We start from the raw sequence: 23,562 nt of genomic DNA on the forward strand, positions 1-23,562 counted from the left end.
GTTTCCTCTGAATACTGTGTGGGTGCCTCAGTTTCCCCTATGCATTTCTTAAGGTGGTGGGGAAAGGCCACTGTGCATAAATCACTGACACTGTCTCCCTGGCAACAAATGGCCAGGGCCCCTCCCCCCCCCTGCAAGGAAATAGCTAAAGGTGAATAAAGATCAGGTGACCTCCTGGCCCAGGAAAGAGACAAAGCCGGGAGAAGGAGGGGCTGGAGGGGGTTTCAGAGTTGGAGCTACCTGAGGACTAGGAGTGAGGGCAGACGTGGGTGTCTGGCTCTCTGAACCCCATAATGGACCTGGCTGAGGGGTCCCGTTCGCCCCTGTACCTAAAAGCTCTGTTTTAGACCATGTTCCTGTCATCTAATAAACCTCTGTTTTACTGGCTGGCTGAGAGTCACGTCTGACTGCGAAGTTGGGGGTGCAGGACCCTCTGGCTTCCCCAGGACCCCACCGGGGCGGACTCGCTGTGGAAAGCACACAGAGGGGCATATGCTGAATGCTCCAAGGAGAGACCCAGGAGGTGAAGCCGTGTGAGCTTCTTGCCCTGAAGACGGTCTGCTCCGAGGGAGAGGAGGCTCCCCAATGTCCTGAGTGGCTTTATGGGGAGCAGTTCCAGAGCATCGCCCGGGGACTCCGTGACACCGCCTACGTACCAGCTGCCCTCGGATTGTGCCCGGTCTGGCCCCCGCAGCTGCTCTGCTGAGCTCCTGCTGCTGCCTGGGCCCTGTACCCTGCTAATGGAAACGTACCAGGAGCCGCCTGGGACCCCCCACCTCGTCAGTCATGCAGGGGAGCAGCTTGCAGACCAGCTCGCAGGTGATGCTTTTCACATTTCGTTATCTGCCATTTCTGCTACAGAGGGGGGCAGAGAGGCAGCCAGCTGCTTACCCAGCCACATGGGGCTGAGCCCCTCCCCCACCTCAGCAGTGTCAGGCAGGGAAACTGAGGCATGGGTGGATAGCGCTGAGCACCTGGCTCACTGCCCTGCACAGCTGGGAGCTGAGGCCCAGTCGCCCATGGGCCTATCAGAGGCCCCAAGGGGGCGCAGGGCAGTAGACGCACGTGCAATCCCACCCCTGGACCCCACTCCCCCCAGGGGTGGGGACAGAAGCCCCCCTCCGCATGCCCAGCCTATACCCCCTCCCAGGGTTGGAACCCAGGAGTCCTGACTCCCACCCAGCTCCTCACCCCCTGAAGACATGGGTGGGGACCCTGTGGTTGTGCCCTCACCCCCAGCAGGGTGAAGGCCCCAGGGACCCACCAACGCTCCCCCCCACCGTCCGCAGAGCTGCGCTGGCAGGAGGCACTGAACCCTGGCTGACCCCAGCGGGGACCCTGGGGGCCAGACACGGCCCCCCAGGAGAAAGGCTTGAGTGTGATGGAGGGGTAGTTTGTGATGAGGTCATGGCGGGAACCACCATGAAATATTCATAGCCCCGCTGCATGCCTGGCACGGAGCCCAGCCAGCTGGGCCCTGGCAGGAGACACCGAGATGCCAGCATAGCTTCCCGGGCCTTGGCACGCAACATGGCACAGCCCGCCTGTCCGCCTCCTCAGCAAGGGGGCCTGGGCACCACTGTGGGCCCTCGTCCTGCACCGTGGGAGCCAGCTGTGTGCTGTGCCCCGGCTGTACGCAGTCCCTGGACTCAATCCCCCGCCCCCCCCAGACTGCCCCCTGGACTCCCCTCTCACCTGGGCACCCAGCCGCCTGGCCCTACTCCCACCCCCAGGGGACCCCATCCCTCTGCTGCTGCCACGGAGGGAGACAGAGCCCTGCTGGCAAGCGTGGGTGGGGGGCAGAGAGGAACCGTGACCTGCAGAGCTGCTGGCGCCCCCCTCCCCCACACCAAGCAACCAGCCAGCCAGGAGTGCGGGGCCAGGGGTTTATTGATCAGCTCTTGGGTCACTTGGGGAACACACGAGTCAGCCAGCACGGGTGGCAGTAGGGGGCGTTTCCGGGGCTGGAGAGGGCATTCCTGTGCAGTGAAGGGTCTCTGGGGGGGCACGTACCCCACGTCCCGGGCTCAGGCGTTTCTCTGCGTGGGTGGCACATACTCCAGGCCCAGGTGCTGGAAGATTTCTTCTTCGGATGCAGCAGGTAGAAAGAGGTTCTGGACGGAAAGAAACCAGTGCCCGAGCTGAGAGCAGCTCCCTGGGGCGATCCCAGCTTGCAGGGCAGGTTGGGGGTCCTTACGCAGCAGCTGGAGCTGGGCTAATGCAGACCCTGCTACCGCACTGCTCAGCCCCCCACACCGATGTCCCGCCCCGGAGGCACCATGTGCCATCAGCTCCCCGTGCCTGGGGAGTTCAGCACTGTGCAGGGAAAGCCACTCTGATTGGCTGCCTTCCCCATTGCCCCACCTCCTGGGGATGGGCAGCCAGCGAGAGCCCGGGGAGGGGGCCAGAATCTGTCTCTGTCCCGGCAAGCACCGGTCATGGCCACTGTCACTCCCATCGCGCTGCAAGCCACGCAGGACCGGCCACACGACTCTCCCCCTCCACATGCAGGGGGGTCCCCAACCATCAGAGGATCCACCAAACCACACGCACCCCGCGCTTTCCTGGGGCCAGTGCTTCCCGCGCTGTCAGCTCAGCCGTGCTGGGGCTACGCCGGGCATACCAGGGCTGCTGCCCCCTTGGACCGGGTGAGAGGGACCGTGGGTTTCGCTGCTCCCCGAGGTCGGGGACCCTCCATCCAGACCTGTCAATCACTGGGCTGCCCATGCCTGGGGAGTCGGTTCATGGCAGGCCCGGCAGGGAGCAGGCATCTGGGAGAGGACAGTGCCAGGGCATGCAGGGGTTGTAGGTAGGGCCCAGCACCTTGGTGCCCCTCGGGAGGGGTAGCGAGGGCCTGGGGATCCCTCCTGCAGAGCAAAGGATGCAACCACCTGCCTGGGGGTGGGGCTCCTATGGGGGCCGGGTCTCTGCAGGCACATCACCACCAGGGGCAGGATCAAACCCCAGACCAGGCTTCCCCGCACCCCCATCCATTCAGCCCCGCGTCCCCATCCACGCGCAGCACCGTACCAGCCTGGTGTCGTACAGGGTGTGGCTGTTCAGGACCATCTTCCTCTCATGGCCGGCGAAGCGCCGGAGCTCGCGTTCAAAGTGCTGGGGAGAAGGGCGCAGAGCCTGGAGTTAGCGCCGGTCGCTCTGGCAGGCTGAGGGTCTCGGAGCCAGAGTTCAGGGCCCCAGGGGTCTGGTTCAGACCCAGCTGGGAAGCGCTGACCCAGGTTCAGATCTCCGCTCCCCTGCACATGGGGCGTCTGGACTCAGGGGGCGTTTGGCCCATTGGAAAGGGCTGCATGGATCTGGATTCAAAGCTCAGCACGGGCAGGGCAGGGATCTAAACCCCCCCAGGACCCTGCCATAGGGTGGGACGGGCTCAAATCTAGAACGCCCCCCGGAGCGGGGCTAGGATCTAGAACCCAAAGCCTCCCCTGTAGGGGCTGGCTCATCTCTGGCACCTGCCATGCCAGGATCCAGAGGTCCGGCCCTCGCCCACGTGTCTCAGCTCCCCCTGCCCTGGCCAGTCACCTACCCGGGAGCCAGTCCAGCCGAGAAGAGCGAACGGGAACTGATCGACTGGAGCCACGACCAGGTCCACCCTGACGGCCTTCCAGCCTCGGACAGCACCCAGGTGCCCCTGCGCCTCCAAGCGGAATATGGAGAAGCACCTCTCAAATCGGTCCAGGACGTCCCTGCCCCCGGGCGGCTCGGGGCCCTCGTGGAGCGCGAAGCTGTTCTCCTGGCTGTGCTGATAGAGTATCAAACCCTGGTGGGGAGAGAGACAGACAGCACCTCAGCCACGTGGGGCACATGGGGTATTTCCAGGGCTGCCCACCCCACCCGCCTAGTGCTGACCCCGAACCACCAGCCCCCACTCCCCTCCCAGAGCTGGGATCTCTCCCCCCCCCCCCCCCATCTGAACCCCCACATCCCACCCCTCCTCCACCTGGCTGTCCAGCCAGCTGACGACGCGGCTCAGCAGCCCCGCCTCTCTGCCAGCCTCGGGATGCGTGAGGAGCAGGTCGACGTCGTGGCCGCGTGGCTTCCCCCTGCGGGGGAGAAACGGAAGATCACTCAGCAGCACGTAGAGCCCAGCCCAGCAGTAGCCAGGTCAGCTCCAGAGGGGGCGCCGTACGTCCCAGGGCCGGCAGGGATCTCTCGTGCCCAGGGGGTTTAAGAGGTGGGGGCCTGTCTGGTTTGGGGCTGGGATCCCCCCCTGCCACACACACACACACAGGCCATGCATGCTGGGGAGAGCATGGCTGCCCACACGCGCATGCTCCCAGGGAGACCTGACGTTGGTTCTTTCTTTGCCGTTGCCACTTGGGAGGCAGCAGGCCCCCAGCCCGTTACCGTCTGAACCCGCCGGCCAGCGTCACCGAGGCTCCGGGCAGAAACCGCTGCACAGCCTCCTGCACCATCCGGCTGATGGACTCCGCCTCGCCACGCTCCACCGGGGTGTTGAGGTCCTCATAGTGCCGCAGCCCTGCAGGAGAACCGCCGGGGTCGCTCAGGATCCCAGGGCACGAGGTACCGGCCGGGAGACGGGTGCGAGGTTCCCTTCCCTTAGGTCTGCCCCAAGCCCCGCTGCATGGGCTGCTACGGCGCTGGCTGTGAGGCTGCCGGGGTCAGTGCCTCGCGTCAGGAGCTAACGGCCACCATGGAAAGCTACTGGGGGCCCCAAATACCAAACTAGCCGCACCCCAGGTTCAGCCCGGCTCATGTCTCCCTGCCCCAGGGGACTCATCCTTCCCAGGTCTGCAGAGTCCAGGCCAGGGCGCAGAGGGCCCGTGGGACAATGCCAGGCAGTGCAGGCCAGGAACAAGCCTGAGGGACCCACAGCGTGTGTCCGTGTCCAGCAGCCTATGGGCAGAGCCCCTATTCGATGTGTCACAGCCCGTCCTGGTGCTTCTCCCGCAGTTCCTCACCTGCCTGCTGCTGCCTGGTCAGTTTGGTGTTCCGCTCCTGCAGATCCACGAGCGTCCGGAGCCCCTCCTGGTACCACCGGCTGGCCGTCCTCACCCCAACCCCGAAGATCTTGGTGAAGAGCTGAGGAGACAGGAGCCAGACGGTTCCAGGTGGTGCTGGCTGTGCCTGAACCAGTGCAATGTCACCCCCAGTGGCTGCACTCACAGCCAGGATAAAGCAGCTACGACCAATGGCAGCCGTAGGAGTGCTCCGTTAGCTCAGGAAACCGAATCAGAGGAGCTGGGAGACCTGGGAGCTAGTGCCAGCTTCCCAGCAGTGTTTCATGTCTCTAGTAATTGCTCAGGTGTGTGTCCTGTGCCCTATACTGCTAACGGGGATCCCCCTTCAGCTCAGCTGGCATCTCTACCATATAATTAACCTGTCAATCAAACACCTTATAGCTCCAGCCTGTACCGGGAAGGTCCCTCACTGAGAGGCTGAAATAGACATGCTATGGGGTCTAGTCATGGCTGACCCACAGTCCCATCAGGAGGGAACCGGTCTAAGCCTTTTCAACACCATGGCCAGGGCCCATAAATCCACTGGAGCCGGCAGGAGGTTAAAGCAGCCACCAGAGGGCAGCGGGGAGCAGCCGCCGAATCCCCAGCTCAGTGACCACCACATCTGAAGCCATGCACAGCGTGTGCTCAGCCCAGTGTGTGCCCCACGCCAGCCCCCAGCTCAACCCCCTGCACTCAGAGCTCAGGATCGAAGGGGAACCGAGCCCCAGCTGCCCCGGGCTGGGGCCTCCAGAGATCGCCTAGTCCAGCCCCCGCTGGACCAGCCAGGGTTCCCGGGGGCAGAGACGTGGGAGCTCAGGGGGAGCCTGCGCGGGCAGACGGGGTGGGCAGCGCTGGCAGAGCGGCGCCAACAGGGTGGAATGAAGCTCCACACAAGCGGATGAGGCAGCTCCGGGCTGGGAAGGGCGACTGAGCCTAGAGTGATAGAGATGCCAGGGGAGGGTCCCAGGGGGCAAGCAACGCGATGGAGCCGGGAGACTCGGACGCCAGCATCAATCTGAGGGCTGCCGAGTCCGAGCCAATCCCCAGCTCCAGCCCCGTGGCACAGGCTGGCACCACGCCCCTCTGGGTCAGAACCCACCCTCCCAACCCCATCCACGGAGCACGAGCAGCGTGGGGCGTCAGACATTCATTCAAAGCAGCAGGGGGCAGCAGCCAGGCCCCTGTGCCAGGCCCCCAGGCCACCCCCCAACAGCACCCGGTCCCACATCCCACGAGCCCCACCCAGCTCTGGTACCTTCATAGTCCGGTACCTCTCCGACAGCTTCACTCTCTCCACCTCCACTGAGACGCCATCTTCCAGCACATCCTGCCCGAGAGAGACAGCCCTGAGCCCAGCGCCTGCCCCCTTCCATGGGGCCTGAGCCAGTGCCCTCAGCCCAGCCCCTCGCTGCAGGACATGACACCCTGGTGCCAAATCCGACCTGAGACAGCAGGGGGGCTGTGGGTCGGGGCTGAGAGGCACTGGCAGAGCTGGGGGGAGCTGGGATGGCAGGGGGCTGCTGGTCGGGGCTGAGGGGCACTGGCAGAGCTGGGTGGCAGAGCAGGGATGGCAGGGAGCTGTGGGTCAGAGCTGAGGGGGGGTCAGAGCGGGGGGGAGCAGGGATGGCAGGGGAGCTGCAGGATCTCTCTGGCTCTCTCAGGTTCAGTACCCCCAGATCAGGCCACCCCCCAGGCCTGGCTCCTGAGGGTCCTGTGGGGCGTGCGTGCGTACGCGTGCGCGTTACCTGGATGACCCGCCGGGAGTGCTCCCCAATGCCAGGCAGAGGCCCCAGCTCCTCCAGGGCGCTGAGCCGGCCGGGCAGGGCCTTCAGCACCGAGGCTGCCCTGGTGAACGCCAGGCTGCGCCCCTCGCTGCCGCTGAAACCCGCCTCCTCCGCCAGGGTCTCCAGCGCCTCCTGGGACAGAGCAGAGTCACCCCCCGTTGGGCACCAGGAAATGGAGTTCAGCCCCTGGGCAGCCAGGGGAACCCCAAGTGCCTCTGAGCGCCCCCAGGACCAATCCCCTCCCCCAGCTTCAACTCCCGCCTCCCCTGCCCGTACTGCCCCAGCTCCCACCCCCAGAACGTGCCCCCTCAACCGCCCAGGAGTCCTGGGGTCCCAGCCCCAGGGGGCAGCCTGTACCGTCAGCGGCTGGTTGCTGTGGAGAAGCGGGGTCCGGCGTTGGCAGGCATACGGTGCCATCTGCTGCCCGAGTGGAGCCAGCGCGGTCACCTGGGGAGGAGAGTGGGGGAGGGGGGGGGGGTCAGTGCCAGGAACCCAGGAGACCCTCACCCTGCCCAACCCCCAGCATTTCCCATCTCCCCTTCCTGCTCAGGTGCCAGGAGCGCCTCATAACCAGCCCCCGCCCTGCTCCCCGCAGTGCCCCCTGCTGGGCTACTCTTGTCTGTGCCCTCTCTATGGGATCCCCCACCCCATTCCCTGGCTCCCCCCAGGCCCAGCTCACCCTGAGGCGGTGCCGGGACTCGATCTCCACGGGCCGCCCGGCCCCCATGCTCTCCGTGAACCAGCTGATGTCCAGCAGGGCGGGGTCCCCCCCAGCACCGCACTCCTCCCGCTGCTGCTCCAGCCACCGGGCCACCTCATCCCCAGAGTTCTGCTCCGACACCACGTGGGTCACTGCGGCGCTGGGGAGCCGCCACCGGGCGGGGGAGAAAGGGAGGAGAGGGGACATCAGGCTGGGACCCCAGGAGGGAATTGGGGGAGCGACGTGAGTCTGGGGGGCTCAGGCTAGGACAGAGCATGGCTCTCCCCTCCACTTACCCCAGCCCTGGGATCCCCACAGCTCTGCCGGTGCCCCTCACTCCCGACCCACAGCCCCTGCTGTCCCAACCCTGGGATCTCATGGGGAGGGAAGAGACCCAGTAGGTTTTTCCAAACACCTCTCAGTACCAGCTAAGGGGGATCCAACCCACCTGGACCCACCAGTGTCTTGCCCAGACTCAGTTGGATCCATTAGGTGCCAGACCCAGTGTCCCAACCAGGTCACCCCCCCCCTCCCGTGTCACCCCACTCAGCTCGGGGGAGATCAGGCCAGGGGCGGCACTGGCCAAGCCTGGTGCCATCAGGGTGCCCCTCCCCTCTTGGCCCCAGGAACCCTGGGTTGGGGGAGGAGGAGTAAAGGGTGACACCGACGAGTGAGCGGGGGAAGGGGCGTAGCCGGGGCCACCCAGCCCGTATGGGCTTTACCAGGCCTTGGAGTCACAGGTGCCTTGTCCTGCCCAGGCTGGCCAGCTGCTCTCCCTGGGCTACAGAGGGCTGCAAGGGGTCAACGGGGTGAGGCTGGGGTGAGGCTGGGGGGAGATGACTGGCAACAGCTCTGGGGTCTGTGGGTGTTGCCCCATCTCCCCCTCAGCCCGGGGAAGCTGATCTCTCTCACCTATAGGCCCTGTCCACACGGAAGCCCTTGGCCCGGGCCAGCTGGGTGAGGAAGGCCCGGCGGCTGGCCCCCATCCGCTTCTCCACCAAGCACAGGACCACAGCAGGGAAGCGCCCAGCATCCGGGGGCCCAGCTGGTGGGGACGGGGCCCTTCGCCTCCTCTTCAGGGGCACCAGGGCCATGGCCAGCAGGACCCCGGGCAGGCCAGGCAGGGAGCTGGGGGGACACAGGTGGGGGTCAGTGACAGGGTCCCCCACACAGCGGGGCCCCCTGGAAGCTCAGCAGGGTCAGGGAGTGGGGGCGGTGGCAGGCCAGGGCTGTGGGGAACAGGCAGCTTATGGGGCTAGGGGGAGGTTATATGGGAGCTCTGGGGGAGGGGATTGCATGGAGGTTTATGGGGGGCTGGAGCAGGGGCTCGGGTCAAGGGGAGGGAGCAATGGGGGACTCTATGGGGGGGAGGGGTCCTGTGTACCCCCCCCAGCCAAACTTCCCCAGCTCATAAGCGCCGCGTGAGCTTGAGGCGGAAACGCCCCCGCCCCACGTGGGTCAGAGCCAAGCGCAGCCGCGCCCCTTATGCAAATATAGCCACGCCTGCGAGCCCGGGCCGCTGCTTCTCCTGCGCCCCTCCCCCCGTCAGGGGCGGGGCCTGGGCGGGGCTTGCCAGGGGGCGGGGCCGAGCATGTGGTGATTTGTGCAATTGCAACTCTCATATGACCGGCAAAGTTGCGCTTCCTGAAAGTGCGCTGGGGGCTGGGCTCGGGGGCAGGGGTTGGGCAGGGGGCTCGGGGCCGTGCAGCCAGCGGGGCGCAGCCTAGCCATGGGGCACCCGGCGAGCTGGGCTGCCCTGCTGGTGCTGAGCGCCGCCTGGCAGCTGGTGCTGGGGGGCGCAGCAGGAGGGGGCCGGCGGAGCCCGCACAACATCGTGCTGATCCTGACCGATGATCAGGACACGGAGATCGGGGGCATGGTAAGTGCCCGGGGCCACCAGCCCCTCCCAGGCCACAGAGTGTGGGCACCGTTCCCCGGCCTGAACTGCCAGAGCCACCTGTGTGTGCCCCATGTCACGGGCCCTGTAACATGGTCACACATGCCATGGTCCCATCCATGCTGCCAGACCCACCCGTGTGCTCCTCGTGTCACGGCCCCTGTCGCACTGCTCACCCAGCCATGGCATGGTCCCATAGTTGCCCCCCTTTGCAAAGGATCAGTGGCTTCTGGGCCCCTGTGAGAGCTGGGGGGACCCCTTTTATGAGCTAAGACTGGGGGTGCAGCTGACACGGTTCTATCCACACTGATAGATAGAGCCACATTCCCCCCACGTCACAGGCCCAGGGGGTTCCAATCGGGGCCCAGCCCCGCTGCATGGCCACACCATGGCTTAGGCGTGTCATGGGCCCTTGGGGACACAGTAAACACACAATGCTACTGCCCGGCCACGCCGCCCACCCCCGCCGCAGTGGGACTGACCCAGATAGTGCCAAACTTCCCCTAGCCAGGGCACTGTCCTGGAGCCAGGAGAGCTGGGTTCTAATCCCGCCTCTGCCAGTGGCTTTGGGCAAGTTACTTCACCGCCCCGGCTCGGTTTCCCCTCTCACCTGTTCAGACTGTGAGCTCTTCAGGGTGGGGCTGTCTCCCAGAGGGGGGCTGTGTCCATCCTAATCCCAGTCAGGGCGCTGGTCGGTCCCAGCCTGGCGGTTGTTTCGAGTCGCTGGTGTGTGACAGGAGCTGGGGTGTTTGGCGCGTTCTGTGCAGCTGCACAGGGTTTACTTAACGCGTGGTTAACCCCGAAGCAGCAGACGGTTCAAACTCGGAGCTGGCAGCTCTGCCGACCCCGGGGGGAGGAGGCAGGGGGTTGCCCCTGTTTGGAAGAAAAGTGGGGTCTGAATCGCTCTCCGAAGCGCGGTGCTCCGCGTGGGCGCGTGGTGGGGTCCGTCTGCCCCGGGAAGGCACGGAAATCCTGCAGCTGTGCAGGGTTGATGACTGAACATCATTGGCATGCTTGGGAGCTTCAGCATGATGGAGGGAGGGGGCTGTCCGACCGTCGTGGTGGGAAGGACGGGTCTCATGGTTAACCTCACAGCCCCCCTAGAGACCTGGTGTTTGATCCCAGCCCAGCCACTGAGCAATCCTGGGCAAGTCACTTCCCCGCCATGTGTCTCAGTTTCCCCTTGGCAGGCAGCTGATGGTCGCTAATCCATGAGCGAATGTCTGTGAGCAGTGCAGAGCCACTCCAGGGTTCACTGGAGCGTCGACAGAGGCTTCTGGAATTTGCGCTCTGTGGCGTTGGAGGGCGGGAAATTGCCCCTCTGAGTCAAACACACCTGAAGTCCGCCCCCCCTCCCCCTTTGTGCCTAGCCATTGGCCCCCTCACCCGGACGCTGTCACCTGGGGCTCTCAAAGGTGGGTCAGTACCATTATCCCCGTGTTACAGAGGGGAAACTGAGGCACAAAGAGGGACTTGGCCATGGACTTGCACAGTAAGTCAGTGAAAGAGCTATGAACCCAGGCGTCCTGGCTCCCAACCCCCTGCTCTAAGCACTTGACCCCACTCCCATATGCTCGGCGGGTGTAAACGCCCTCGGTGGAACCCGTCACTCGTGACCCAGGCAGCACAACACGTGCCACTTCCTCCTTCCACTTCTGGTTCTGCTCCTGGGCTACCAGGACCAAGCCAGCTGAACTCTGAGAGGAAGTACCCAGTGTCCTGCCATCTGGGATGGGAGCCTTCCTCTGGGTCCAGCTGAGCCAGAGCCCATCTGGGAGCTGCGGGGAGCATGGCTGATCTGGGGCGCTGTGTGTCAGGTCACCTCTATGCCGGGCGATCGAACGTTAACCCTTCGGGCGCTGCTCTGCCCTCACTGCTGCTCCAGCCTGGCAGCTCCATCCCCTTAACACCGCCTACACCTCTGGAGGCCAGAGCGCAAGGGGACGTGCTGGAGGGACCGATCCTGCCCTGGGCGCCGCAGGGTGGATGTGGCAACCAGGGGCCGCAGCCTCAGCTTGGAGCTGTGCTGGGTGACACCAGCTGAGGCTCTGCCCCCCGATCTCTAGTGACGCCTGGGTTACGTAGGTGCCTGTACGCGATTCTCTCGCCTTGGCACCTTACGCATGTTGCTCCGAGGCCCCGATCCTGCACTGAGCGGCCCCGTGGGGCTCGGTGCCAGAGCATGGTCGGCTAGTGGAGATCCGCTGGTGGGTGCCGGGTGTGATCCAGAGGTGCCAGGTGTGTGGGCTGGGGGATTAGAGCAGGGGAGAGCAGCCTTGGGGGAGCAGCAGTCACCCCCCTCCTCTCCTGCTCTCGGCCCCTCTGGGTCCAGCTCCGAGCCCGGGGGCCAGGATCTGATTCTGGTGCACTGCCCTTGGGATGAATCACAAGTGACAGCCCGGGAATCAATGGAGCAGAGCCAGTGGGGGAGGGGAATTACACTCCAAGGACCAGGCAGGGAACAGTGGCTGGGCCCAAGTCGGATCTCAGAGTCGGATTCGGATCCCGATGTCAATCTGAAGTGACTCTGGATTTAGCCCAGGCCGGGCTCTGAGCCCGCCCTGCCCTCAGAGCTGCTGTTTAATATCGCCCTCATCACGCGCCTCCAGAGCCAGCCTTGTGCAACCCCCACCCTTCCCACTGTGCAAACGCTGGGCTGAGCAGAGGGGTTAAGAGATCAGCCCGGGCTCTCACCTCCCGACCCCAGCTCTCCCCGAGCTGGGGGTGTCCCGGCTCCACAGGGGAGCTCTCCATGGCTCTGGAACAGTCGCTGCAGGACCCCCTTGGTGTGTCAGCCCCCGCAGGGTTACACTCTCACTGGGGCCAGCCCCTCAGCTTCCCCGCCTCCTGGGACTGACCCCCGGAGCCATCAGCACCCCTGGGTCACAGCACGAGCTCCCTGCAGCGAGTCGAGTCCCCTGGGTTGGAACCTGAGGGAGACTTGTACCCCCAAAGGGAGCACTGCACCCCACCTTCCCTAGAGTGCAGTCCCGCTCAGCCAGCGTGGTAGAAGCAGTCAAGTTTATTAGATGTCTGGAACACAGGGTAGAAAGTCCTTGGTTAGCACAGGGAGCAGAAAGTGACAGCCTGGTCCAGTAGGGTCAGCCCAGAGCCCTCTGCCTGCCCCCTTCTTGGTGCCAGTCCAGGAGAGACGCCTGCTTCCTGCAGCCCCGCATTTAACACCCCCACTTGGCCCCTCTGCAGCCCTTTGCTCTCCAGCTGCTCCCACCCGGCTAGCTTCCTGCAGGGTGGGGGGCAGGGTGTCAGTCCATGCCTTAGTTGCTAGGTACCAAATGTCCAGGGAATTGGAGTGATCATTGTCCTTTTGGGCTCTCCATGGGCCTAGGCCCCAGCCAGCCAGGGGTCAGTCACGCCTGGATCTCTGCAAACAACCTTTTCCCATCACCTAGTAACCATGCAGCACATGAGGAAACTGAGGCACATACACTATCCATACAAAATATGAAAAATTCCCACTTTGTCACAGGGAGATTCCCTTTTCCAGATGGGTCTTTCTCTGCTCTGGTCTGTCAGCCCCCCTGTGCCGTGGATTTCAGTGGAGGTCAAAGCCCAGGCCCTCAGTGGTAAAGCATCTACCCTTTGAGCTAGCTGCTAATTAGCTGGTAGCAGTAGTAGGTTGTTATTCTCTGATGCAGAACAGCCCCAGTTGCACCCACCTGACAGACACATGTGCTTTAGTTAGACACAGGTTTTGGGGCTCAGGGCAAGGTTATCTGACCTGTGACCGACGGGCCCAGCCAAGTCTGGCCTTAAACTCTGCAGATCATGAGGGTTCCTAAAGCACAAATGATACACACCAAGCTGCAGCATCTCTGAAATGCAGCCAGCTCTGGGGCAGAGCGTAGCAGACAGAGACGCCAAGGGAAAGCCTGAGCATTCCAAAATGCCCAGGGGTGTCTCAGAGCTCTCAGGTTTAAGGTCTTTCCCCTTTAACAATTCCACATTTATCGCTAATCCTAATTGCCATGTTCTACTGAGAGTTGTTCTTTATACAGCACCATGTGGCGGGGGGAGGGTGATGCCAGGTTCCTAAACAACTGACAGTCAAAGTGACACTTTCCAGAGCAAAGGGTAGCTCCAGAGGAATCACTCCAGTGAATCAGACCAGGGTCCATCTGGCCTAGCTCCAAGGAGCCTCTTGGAGAGTAAATTCCTTCCTGACCACACTAGGAGGGGTTGCCAGGGCTTTGGGGGACAGGATAAAAATTCAAAATGATCTGGACAAACTGGAGAAATGGTGTGAAGTAATTAGGATGAAATTCAATAAGGACAAATGCGCAGTACTCCGCTTAGGAAGGAACAATCAGTTGCACACACACAAAATGGGCAATGACTGCCTAGGAAGGAGTCCTGCGGAAAGGGATCTGGGGGTCATAGTGGATCACAAACTAAATATGAGTCAACAGTGTAACGCTGCTGCAAAAAAAGCAAACATCATTCTGGGCTGGATTAGCAGGAATGTTGTAAGCAAGACACGAGAAGTAATTCTTCTGCTCTACTCCACGCTGATTAGGCCTCAACTGGAGTAGTGTGTCCAGTTCTGGGTGCCACATTTCAGGAAAGATATGGACAAATTAGAGAAAGTCCAGAGAAGAGCAACAAAAATTATTAAAGGTCTAGAAAACATGAGCTCTGAGGGAAGATTGACAAAATTGGGTTTGTTTAGTCTGGAGAAGACTGAGGAGGGAGATGGTAACAGTTTTCAAGTACATAAAAGGTTGTTACAAGGAGGAGGGAGAAAAATTGTTCTTAACTTCTGTGGACAGGACAAGAAGCAATGGGCTTAAATTGCAGCAAGGGAGGTTTAGGTTGGACATTAGGAAAAACTTCCGAACTGTGAGGGTGGTTAAACCCTGGAATAAATTGCCCTGGGAGGTTGAGGAATCTCCATCAGTGGAGATTTTTAAAAGCAGGTTGGACAAACACCTGTCAGGGATGGTCTAGTCTAGATAATACTCAGTCCTGCCATGAGTGCCGGGAAGCAGACTAGATACCTCTTGAGATCCCTTCCAGTTCTGTGATTCTATGACCCCTGGCAGTTAGTGGCTGGCACTTGCCCTGAAGCATGCAGGTTTGTAAAGGTGTGTTCTGTCTAACGAAGCCATCAGTGTCGTTCAGACACAGAGAATGGCTAATTCTTTTTTTTTTAATCTGGCTACAGTTTGAGGCCTGTATGATTTCATAGATTCATGAACTGTGCTGCTATTATGGAAGAGGGGGATGGGAGCATCTGATTCCCCTTCTCTAGTCTTTCCACTATTTTATATGCCTCTCTCGCCTCCGTACAGACTGGTCCGTATGTTCCCTGTCTCCCTGAAGGGGCGGGCGTTGTTCTGTCCCTGCCACGTTGGGTTCGTGGCTGGTGACTAGTTCTGTGTCTCCTTACAGACTCCAATGAAGAAGACGCAAGCCCTGATCGGCCAAGCAGGTGTCTCCTTCCGCAATGCGGTGAGTGCCACGGTGCTGTGGGGACTGGCCTGGGACACGCGCGCCGGAGCCTGGGCAAACTGGCCCCCTCGTAGGCCACGCTGCATGTGCCACGACCAGGCCACACATGGCTCTTCCTCTGCTCTCCTGTCCGTGCGGGGCAGGGGGACTAGCCCGGGACAGAGCCAGAGAGCTGCCCCAGGAGCTGAGACCACAGGAAGGGGGAGCCCAGACAGCACTCTGGGGGCAGACAGGCTCCCTGGCACTGGAGGTCAGAGCCACTGGGGGGCTCTGAGAGGGGTGTCCCCTGTGGCCGCATGGCTGGGGGTGCCTCGTGGCCTGATTACCGGGACCCCACTCAATCCCCCCACCCCTGTTTTTCAAGGCCCAGGAGTGTCCTGGGTGCCTGACCAGAGCCCACTGCTCTGCCTGCACCTGGGGGGGGGCTGCCAGCCCTCAGCCAAGTGTCCGGGACAACAGCCTTTGCCCAACACTGCCTGGCACTGATGCCAGGAAAGGGAGTGGGGGACAGGCCGCCCCTCCTGGGCCGGGGGATGCACCTGAAGACCCGGGATGGGGGGAGCCGCTGGGGGCCAGGGCTGAACGTTCGTCTCGTGCCCAGTTCACAGTCACGCCCCTGTGCTGCCCCAGCCGCAGCAGCCTCCTGAGCGGGCGCTACCCCCACAACCACCTGGTGAGGAACAACTCCCTGGAGGGCAACTGCAGCAGCCCGGCCTGGCAGAAGAACCAGGAGCCACTGGCCTTCCCCAGCTACCTGCAGAAGCAGGGCTACCAGACCTTCTACGCCGGCAAATACCTCAACCAGGTAACGGGGCACCCCCTGCTGGTGCCGAGAGACCTCACTGAGTGACACAGGGCAGGCCACGGCCAGAGTGCTATGTCTGGGGCTAGTGGGCAGAGCAGGGGGCTGGGAGCCAGGATGCCTGGGTTCTATCCCCAGCTCTGCTAGGGGAGTGGAGTCTAGTGGTTAGAGCGGGGGGGCTGGAAGACCCTAGACTGAGCCTGCTTGAGATGGAGAGTCCTTGGGGTGGGGGGAGTTTGCCACCTGCCACCTCTGTTACGGAGGCCCCTTACGGGTGGGGCTGGCTCTGGAGGGGCTGTGGCTGGCCATGCCCTGGGGTACACCTCACCACTGCAGCCCGGGCGGCTGGCAGGGGATCCCAGGGCCCAGCTCCAGGGGAGGGCAGGGGCCACTTTCCAGTTTGAACGGCCTGGGACTTGCAGCCGTTGAGCCAATGGGATTTTTGCCACTGATTTCAGGATCTGGCCCAGTACCAACAGGATGTTGCTGTTTGGGGCAGAGGGAGCAGCCAGAAGCTCCCCGGCACCTCCCATCGTCCAGCCGCAGTGTAGGGCCCCAGTCGGCCCCCGCGAGAGCCAGCCAGGGGCTTCTGAGCGAACAGTCCCAGGGGACTGGGGGGCCGGTGGAGGCCGAACTGAGATTGCTGTGCAGCAAGAGGGATGAGCCCAGGGCTGGGCGCCGGATCAGGGCTGCCTCCCAAGGGCTCTTTAGTGGCTGGGAGCCAGGACTCCTGGGTTCCACGTCAGGCTAATGTTTAGAGCAGGAGGCGTCAGGACGCCTGGGTTCTACTCCCAGCTCTGCTGCTGACCTCATGTGTGAGATCTCACATGGCACGGGCCTCTCTGCCTCAGTTTCCCCCGTGAAACATGAGGCTAGTGACCCAGCCCTGCCTCATGAGCCGAGCCATGAGGGTAAATGGATCCACCTTTGGGAGGCCGAGGGACGCTGTGTGGACGGGGCCATAGAGGTGTCTGGGTGGACTCTCTGGACATTGAACCAGCAGGCCAATGGCCCCAGACTGTGCTTGGCTGCTGGAGCTTCTCCATCGCTGCTGGGGGGACGCAGAGACAGGAGCTTGCTTGGTTTCCTTTGTCCTCTGAGCAGTGAGTGTGTGTAACCGGGGCCTCTCCCCCTTTGCAGTACGGACACCCCGCGGCCGGGGGCGTCCAGCATGTGCCCCTGGGCTGGAGCTATTGGAACGGCCTGGTGAGTGTCAGCTCTGCCCCTGGCAGCCTTCGGGCTGTGGCTCGCGGCTTGCTCTGACCTGGGGAGGACTGGGAATTGCTGGGCCTTGTGGGGACCCTGGCCAGGGCCTCTGCTCTGAGTCTGGGGAGGTGGATGGTGGCCCCAGGTCGCTGTAACCCCCAGTTGACCCTGTCCGTAACCTCGGGACTGTGGGGACCCAGGACTGAGCCCAAGCTGTGGAGGCTTAGCCCAGATCTGTTCTCTGCCCCGAAGAGCTCCCAGCCTGCGTGACAAGGTGTGGGCGGAACCCGGGGGTGGGGGGCGGAGGGTGATGAGAGAAGGACCAAGTGTCTCTCTGGCGTCTTCCCCCCCATCTCCCAGCCCAGGATTCTCCTTCCTGCCCCGCTGCGGCATCCCTGTGCTCACTGTCAGACCAGCTGCCATGCGTCACGCCAGAAGTGGCCACACTATGGCTGCATGGGGGGGTGAGCTAGTCTCCCCGCCCCAGGGTGCATGGGCGGGTGGGGCGCAGCGAGGCGAGGGCCACTGGGTGGTGAAGGAGTGGGGGCTGCGGGTAGGCTGGGTGCGGCTGACCCCTTGGGTTGCCCTGCAGGTAGGGAATTCCCGCTATTATAACTACACCCTGTCGGCGAACGGGCGAGAGGAGCGGCACGGGCAGAGCTACCAGGACGACTACCTCACGGATCTCATTGTGAGTCTCTGCCCGGCACCTGCTGGACAGCCTGGCCAAGCTGCCACGCTGACCTCAGCAGGGGCTCGGAGCTGGGGCTGGTCGGGAGCCTGTCATTCCCACCCAGGATTTCTGCTTCAAATGGGGGCTCCTCGGCTGGGTGTGGGGCTGACCGGGGGATAACCGAGTCACCGAGGTGAGGGGGCATGAAAACATCACGGGGATCCTGGCTGAGAGAGTGGAGAAGGGCTGCGAGGAGCCGATCTTAGCAGGGGAGCCCAGAGAGCTGGGCTTGTTGAGCCTAACACGGCGCCGGGGGCTGTGAACGCCTCGGGGACGACCGCCAGCGCAGGGCACGGGCACAGGGCCACACAGGGGTAAACGGGCTGGAGGTGAGAAGGGTCCAGCTGCCCCAGGGAGCCGCTAGATCAGTGCATGAAGGGGCGGACCGGACGGAGCTGCCCATATTACCCATCCTTCTCGGACTACATCTCCCATGATGCACTGTGCCTATGCAACAGTCACCATGTCCACCTTCCCTTGCCAAGAGAGGAGGCCGTGGTGCATCATGGGAGATGTAGTCTAACCGGGGAGCCCAGCCCATGGGGAGGACGGTTGCCTGAACTGAAGCTCCCAGGAGGCACCGCGGTGGCATCGCCCCTGGGCAATATTCCCCATTTCAGCTTTTTGACAAAACTTGACATTTCCTAGGAATGCCCGCACTCCTCCCACCCCCCTTCCCCAGCCTTGCCCCACCCCACCCCACCCGCCTCTCATGGCTGCCCAGTAGGGGTGGGGGAGGCCTCCGCAGAACCCCATTGATCCCTGGCTGGAGCGGGTGCTGAGGGGTGACACAAGCCTCCCCCCACAGCTCCACCCCGCCCCCACTGGCCCACAGCTCTCCACCTCCATCCCCTCCCTGGTCTCTGCCCTCCTGCCTGCAGACCAATCGGAGCCTGGAATTCCTGCAGAAGTGGTCCCACCCGCCCTTCCTGATGGTGCTGGCCCCGCCCGCCTCCCACTCCCCTTGGACCGCGGCGCCAGGCTACGCCACGGCCTACAACACCACCAAGGCACCCCGCAACGGCAGTTTCAACGTCCACGGCAAGGTGAATGGGGACGAGGCGCCCGCCACGCCGTGCCAGCATCCTGCAGCCCTGCCCATCCCACGCTGGGCCGGGGTGGGGGTGGGTCTCTCCCCTGGTGTGGCCGATACCCCATCGGGCAAACGCCTGCTGTCACGGGGGGCTGTGGGCTAGTGGTGTGATCACGGGGCTGGGCACCAGGAGCCCACGCTCTGTTCTCCAGCCCTGCCCCCAGCACCGTGGCCATGCAGTCCCCTGCGCTGGTGATGGCCCCTCGGGGCAGATGAGGTTATGGGAGGAGGGGGGACTGAGCTGGCCCTGCGGGGACTTGAGCCTCATTCCCAGGCTGTGCCCCGGGCTGGGGAGTCAGAGATGCTCCCCCCATAACCCCCCCCCCCTTCCTTGCAGGACAAGCACTGGCTGGTGAGACAGGCCAGAAGTCCCATGGCCAACACGTCCATCGAGTTCCTGGACAAGGTCTACAGGGAGAGGTGAGGGGGCTGCACCCCGCGGGGGGGTCAAAGGGAGCCCAGTGCAGGACAGGTCAGAGCCGGAGGCAGCTGAGCTGGCTGGGAGGGGGCAGAGTTGGGAGACTCATTGGGAGAGGGGACTGGGAGGGTTATAGAGGGCCTGGGTGGGGGTCAGGAGATGGCCCAGGTTTCCGCCCAGGGATGGATGACCCCGCCTGGCTTGTGGGGGGGGAGGGTGAGGATTTATGGAAGAGACTGCATTAGTCTGATCTGGGACGGGCGGGGGGTACCAGCGGGGGGGGGGGGGGGGGCGGAGCCTCGGGGTCTGGTCTGGGATGGGCAGGGCTGGGATATCTGGTGGGAGGACACGGGTCTGGTCTGGTCAGAGATTGGTGGCTCTAAGGGCAGAGGGACCCATGGTGGTGGTTTTGCCCCGGAGGGGCAGTGCTGGCTGGTGGCCGGAGGGGGAGGGATCCCGGCCTGGGGTGCAGCAGCCCGTGTGGGAACAGGTCCCTGGCTGGGGGCTGGGGCCTTTAACCCCCGTGTGCCTGCAGGTGGCAGACTCTGCTCTCTGTGGACGACCTGGTGGAGAAGGTGGTGTGCCGACTAAAGGCCCTGGACCTGCTGGCCAGCACCTATGTCTTCTACACTTCGGATAATGGCTACCATGCAGGTGAGCCCCCGGCCACCCCTCTGCAGGGTAGCGCCACGCCCGGGCTCCCTCCAGTGCGGCCTGGCCTTGGACCCAGGCTGGGGGCCCTGGAGCCAGGCCTGTGGGCTCAGCACAGAGGGGCTCCAGTTTTAGGGGTCGCTGGTTCCATCCCCGGAGCCCAGTGTCACACCAGTGCCAGGGCAGCTGAGCCCTTGGTCCTGGTGGGTGGGGTCCCCCCGTGGGGTCCCTGCAGGCAGTGGGGGAGGGGGCTGCCTGGGTGGGGGCTGGTGCTGACCCCTGCCCTCCCCGCAGGCCAGTTCTCCCTGCCCATCGATAAACGCCAGCTGTACGAGTTTGACATCCGGGTGCCGCTGCTGGTGCGGGGGCCGGGCATCAAAGCGAACCAGACACGACTGGTAGGTGACACCCTCCCGGTGGGCAATGCTGCCACCGAGGCTCATGGGAATTCTGGGTTCCTGTGCCCTTTGGGGTCCCCTCCCTGTCCCCACAGCCCTGCCCTCCTCAGGAACCAGGACGCCTGGGTCCTGTCGGCCCTGCTCTGGGTTAGCCCCTGCTCGTCAAGGCCAGCCGGAGCTGGGCTGGGTGGGAGCTGGGTGGGCGGGCGTGCTGGAGCCAGAGCAGGGACCAGGCCAGGGCCCGCCCTCCCCCCACCAGCCCCAGGACTCATGGTGATTTGTGCTCCTCTCCCCTGCCCAGGAGCCGATCCTTAATATTGACCTGGGGCCCACATTCCTGGACATTGCCGGCCTCAACGTCTCGCAGACCGCCATGGACGGGCAGTCCTTCCTGCCGCTGCTGGTGACACTGCGCCGGGCGCGTGGGGGGCAGGGGCAAACCTGTGGGGGGAGCTCCCAGCGACCCCAGCCCAGGCCTCTCCCAGCAGAGGGCGCTGTGGGGAGCAGGGAAGCCGCTGGCTTGGTGGGGAGCTCCCGGCAACCCCAGCGGGGGCACTGTGGGGAGCGGGGCTGGAGCACTGGCTGGGGGGAGCTTCTGGTGACCCCAGCTCTGGCCTCTCCCAGCAAGGGGCGCTGTGGGGAGCGGGGCAGCCTCTGGCTGGGTGGGGCTCCATGCAGGGGGGCTGGTCTAACCACCGTGTGCTTGGCCCCAGGTGACGCCGGCGCCGCCTAGCACATGGCGGGCGGATTTCCTGGTGCAGTACACAGGGGAGGGGCATCCGGACGGGGACCCAGCCTGCCCAGCCCTGGGCCCAGGGGTATCGGTGAGTCTGTGCAGGCCGAGCCCATTGCTGCCAGGGCCGGCGGGGGAGCAGTCAGGGCCAGGCCTCCCCTCCCCCCACCTGTGGTGCCATGCAAAGCAGCTGATTTCTCCACAATGGCATTTACAAACCCCCACCACCCCCACACTCTCTCGCCTGTTGGCACCCTGCCTGGCCCTGCACAGAACCCCAGCGCCCAGGGTGCCCCCTCAGGCATCTTCCCTCCCCCCTCCGGCCCCCATCAACCCTCCCTCCTCCTTCCCCAGGGCTCGCTAGTCCCTTGTGCCCAGAGCTGGCTCCCAGCTCCTAATACATGGACTGGGGGCCCCGCTGGCTGCAGGATACTGGGGGGAGGGCTTGCACCCCGCAAGGATGGCCTGTCACAGCTCAGCCCAGCTGGCTGTGGGGGCTGGGCCCCCCGCTGTGGAGTGGTCAGAAGGCCGGGGGATATCAGCGGCAGGCGGGTCCATGGTGAAGGAGGTGTCGGGGACGAGGGGGGACTGGGGCGGTCAGCGGGGGCGGGAGAGGCTGTAACGCGCTGACGGTGATCCCTGGCCCCCAGCAATGCTTCCCCGACTGCGTGTGCGAAGACGCCTTCAACAACACCTATGCCTGCATCCGAGCCCTGCACCCACACAGCCTGCAGTACTGCGAGTTCGCCGACCGCCAGGTGAGCTGGGTGCCCGGCGCTGCAGCCAGCCCTGTGCCCCCGGCCACAGCCCCCTAGGCTGCATGGGCCTGGGCCTGTCCCCCGGGGCGGGGAGCCGGGCAGGGCAGGTTCTGCCCCCTGGTGAGGTGGGGGGAGCCAGGCAGGGCTGGGCCTGTCCCCTGTGTGGGGAGCCGGGCAGGGCTGGACCTATGCCGGGGCTGGTGGGGGATCTGGGGCTCCGAGGGTGTCCTGGTTCCTGCCCCCAGGGAGGCCGTTGGCTCGTTGAGCCCCTTGGTTTGCCAGGTGTTCTAGGCGGGCCTGGTGGGGTGGGGGCTCCCCACTGACCAGTGCGCCTCCTGCAGGCCTTCGTGGAGCTGTACAACCTGACTGCCGACCCCCACCAGCTCCACAACGTGGCCCGGAGCGTGGACCCCACCCTGCTGGAGGCTTTGAACCAGCGGCTGATCAAGCTCCAGGCCTGCGAGGGGCCCAGCTGCCGGGCATAGGGGCGCCCGCCTCCGGCTGTGCCAGGAACCCGCCCGCGAGTGCCAACAACTCAGCACACGTTAAACACCCAGGGCTGGATGGGCCCTGCCCCCCTCCTCCCCAACCTTGGCCCCTTCGCATGCTGCCTGGAGCCCAGCGCAGGATGCCAGGGGGCCCTGGGGCTGGATAAAGGGGCTCCCCCAGCCTGAGCCTGGACAGGGGTCTCAGCAGCCACCCCCCATTTGCTGCCCCCCATATGGCAGGAGTATTTGCCCCAGACTCAGGCTCTGCCCTCAGGGATATTTCTGTCCTCACCCATTTGTAGCTGTGCCTGCTCCACCCAACATCCTGGCCCCTCCCCTCCTCTGGTGTCCCCCTCTCCACCCCTCCCCTGCCTCTAGTGCCCCCTCCCCTGCCTCTGGTGTCCCCATCCCTGCCCCGTCCCTGATGATTCTCCCCGCCTTCCCCCCTGGAAGCTGCTGGGGTCTCTGATCTTCCCCCCGCCCTGTGACATGAAGGTGAAATAAACTCTGGTTAGTAGAAGGGGCTTGGCTGTTTGTTTGCGGGTTCCTCCCTGGGGGCTCGGCCCCTGGGGGAGGGGGCTCGGCCCTGCCACCCCAGCTGGGCAGCTGGCAAGACATCAGATCCCCCGTGAGCCTCATCAGGGAGCAGGAACCAGCCTCCCTTGCTCCCCCGCAGACTCCTCCAGCACCTTCCCCCTCTTCCTCGGCCAGATCCTGGGGCTCGGGAGGGGGAAGGAGGAAAGGGACTCGTGGCGGGGGGGGGCAGATTCTGCTCCTTCCTGTCTCTTTCCCCCCTCCCATTGCTCATGCAAATCCCCGGCACAATGCGGGTTTGTGCCCTTTGGGCCATTTGCATCCGTGCTGCTGCTGGGCTGGCAGGGCTGGTCTGCGTCTCCCAGCATGGTGAGTCCAGGGAGCGCTGGGGGATTTGGGGGGGTCAGAGAGCAGGGACTGCGGGGGGCAGCTCCATGCAGGGATGGCTTAGGGGTGTGAGCACCTTCGGGATCCCTGAGCCCCAGCTCGGCTGGTGCCCCCCACTCCTGACCCACAGCCCCTGCTAGCCCAGCCCTGGGCTCCCCCCTCACTCCTGGTGCCCCTCACTCCCAACCCACAGCCCCCTGCTACTCAGCCCTGGGCCCCCCCAGCTCTGCCGGTGCCCCTCACTCCCGATCCGCAGCCCCTGCTAGCCCAGCCCTGGACTCCCCCACAGCTCTGCCGGTGCCCCTCAGTCCCGACCCACAGCCCCTGCTAGCCCAGCCCTGGGGCTCTCCTGGGAAAGCTCCCAGCTGTTATTACATTTTTGCTTCCCCATAGTGATAAACATCAGCTTGAGCCTCCTGCAGCCCTGGCCTCACCCCCAGGCTGACCGGTCCCACCTTGGGGGCAGGGGAGACAGGGCTGGCTACTAGATCCAGCAGGGGATGCCGTAGCAGGTGGTGGGCACCATGGG

General features: G+C 64.1%; 2 protein-coding genes across 2 annotated transcripts; one reads left to right on the forward strand and one right to left on the reverse strand.

Moving 5' to 3' along the window:
* Positions 1-1,886: 1,886 nt before the first annotated feature.
* POLM (DNA polymerase mu) lies at positions 1,887-10,239 on the reverse strand. The gene is made up of 12 exons (XM_054020166.1): positions 9,974-10,239; positions 8,379-8,594; positions 7,446-7,626; positions 7,124-7,213; positions 6,728-6,898; positions 6,238-6,309; positions 4,941-5,061; positions 4,366-4,498; positions 3,959-4,061; positions 3,545-3,778; positions 3,031-3,114; positions 1,887-2,114 (listed from the first exon to the last, which is right to left on the reverse strand). Exons 2-12 carry the CDS (start codon positions 8,558-8,560, stop codon positions 2,028-2,030), a joined length of 1,458 nt encoding a protein of 485 aa, XP_053876141.1. The 5' UTR covers positions 8,561-8,594; positions 9,974-10,239; the 3' UTR covers positions 1,887-2,027.
* LOC128832631 (N-acetylglucosamine-6-sulfatase-like) lies at positions 9,153-22,632 on the forward strand. Its single transcript, XM_054020165.1, has 13 exons — positions 9,153-9,345; positions 14,773-14,832; positions 15,434-15,637; positions 16,775-16,840; positions 17,433-17,531; positions 18,455-18,619; positions 19,004-19,086; positions 19,620-19,738; positions 20,030-20,133; positions 20,435-20,536; positions 20,847-20,957; positions 21,517-21,624; positions 21,966-22,632. The coding sequence occupies exons 1-13, from the start codon at positions 9,196-9,198 to the stop codon at positions 22,107-22,109; spliced, it is 1,515 nt and encodes a 504-aa protein (XP_053876140.1). The 5' UTR covers positions 9,153-9,195; the 3' UTR covers positions 22,110-22,632.
* The last annotated feature ends 930 nt before the right edge of the window (positions 22,633-23,562 follow it).

Source organism: Malaclemys terrapin, chromosome 2, assembly GCF_027887155.1.
Source record: "Malaclemys terrapin pileata isolate rMalTer1 chromosome 2, rMalTer1.hap1, whole genome shotgun sequence".
Lineage (NCBI taxonomy): Eukaryota > Metazoa > Chordata > Testudines > Emydidae > Malaclemys > Malaclemys terrapin.

Excerpts from the sequence above, each read along its gene's own strand:
- POLM (XM_054020166.1), bottom strand. The coding sequence starts at position 8,560 with ATGGCCCTGGTGCCCCTGAAGAGGAGGCGAAGGGCCCCGTCCCCACCA. Across the intron at positions 7,627-8,378 it reads CGTGTGGACAGGGCCTATAG|CGCCGCAGTGACCCACGTGG; the intron begins GTGAGAGAGATC and ends GCGGCTCCCCAG. Across the intron at positions 7,214-7,445 it reads AGTCCCGGCACCGCCTCAGG|GTGACCGCGCTGGCTCCACT; the intron begins GTGAGCTGGGCC and ends TCTCCTCCCCAG.
- LOC128832631 (XM_054020165.1), top strand. The coding sequence starts at position 9,196 with ATGGGGCACCCGGCGAGCTGGGCTGCCCTGCTGGTGCTGAGCGCCGCC. Across the intron at positions 17,532-18,454 it reads ACTACCTCACGGATCTCATT|ACCAATCGGAGCCTGGAATT; the intron begins GTGAGTCTCTGC and ends TCCTGCCTGCAG. Across the intron at positions 20,134-20,434 it reads AAGCGAACCAGACACGACTG|GAGCCGATCCTTAATATTGA; the intron begins GTAGGTGACACC and ends TCCCCTGCCCAG.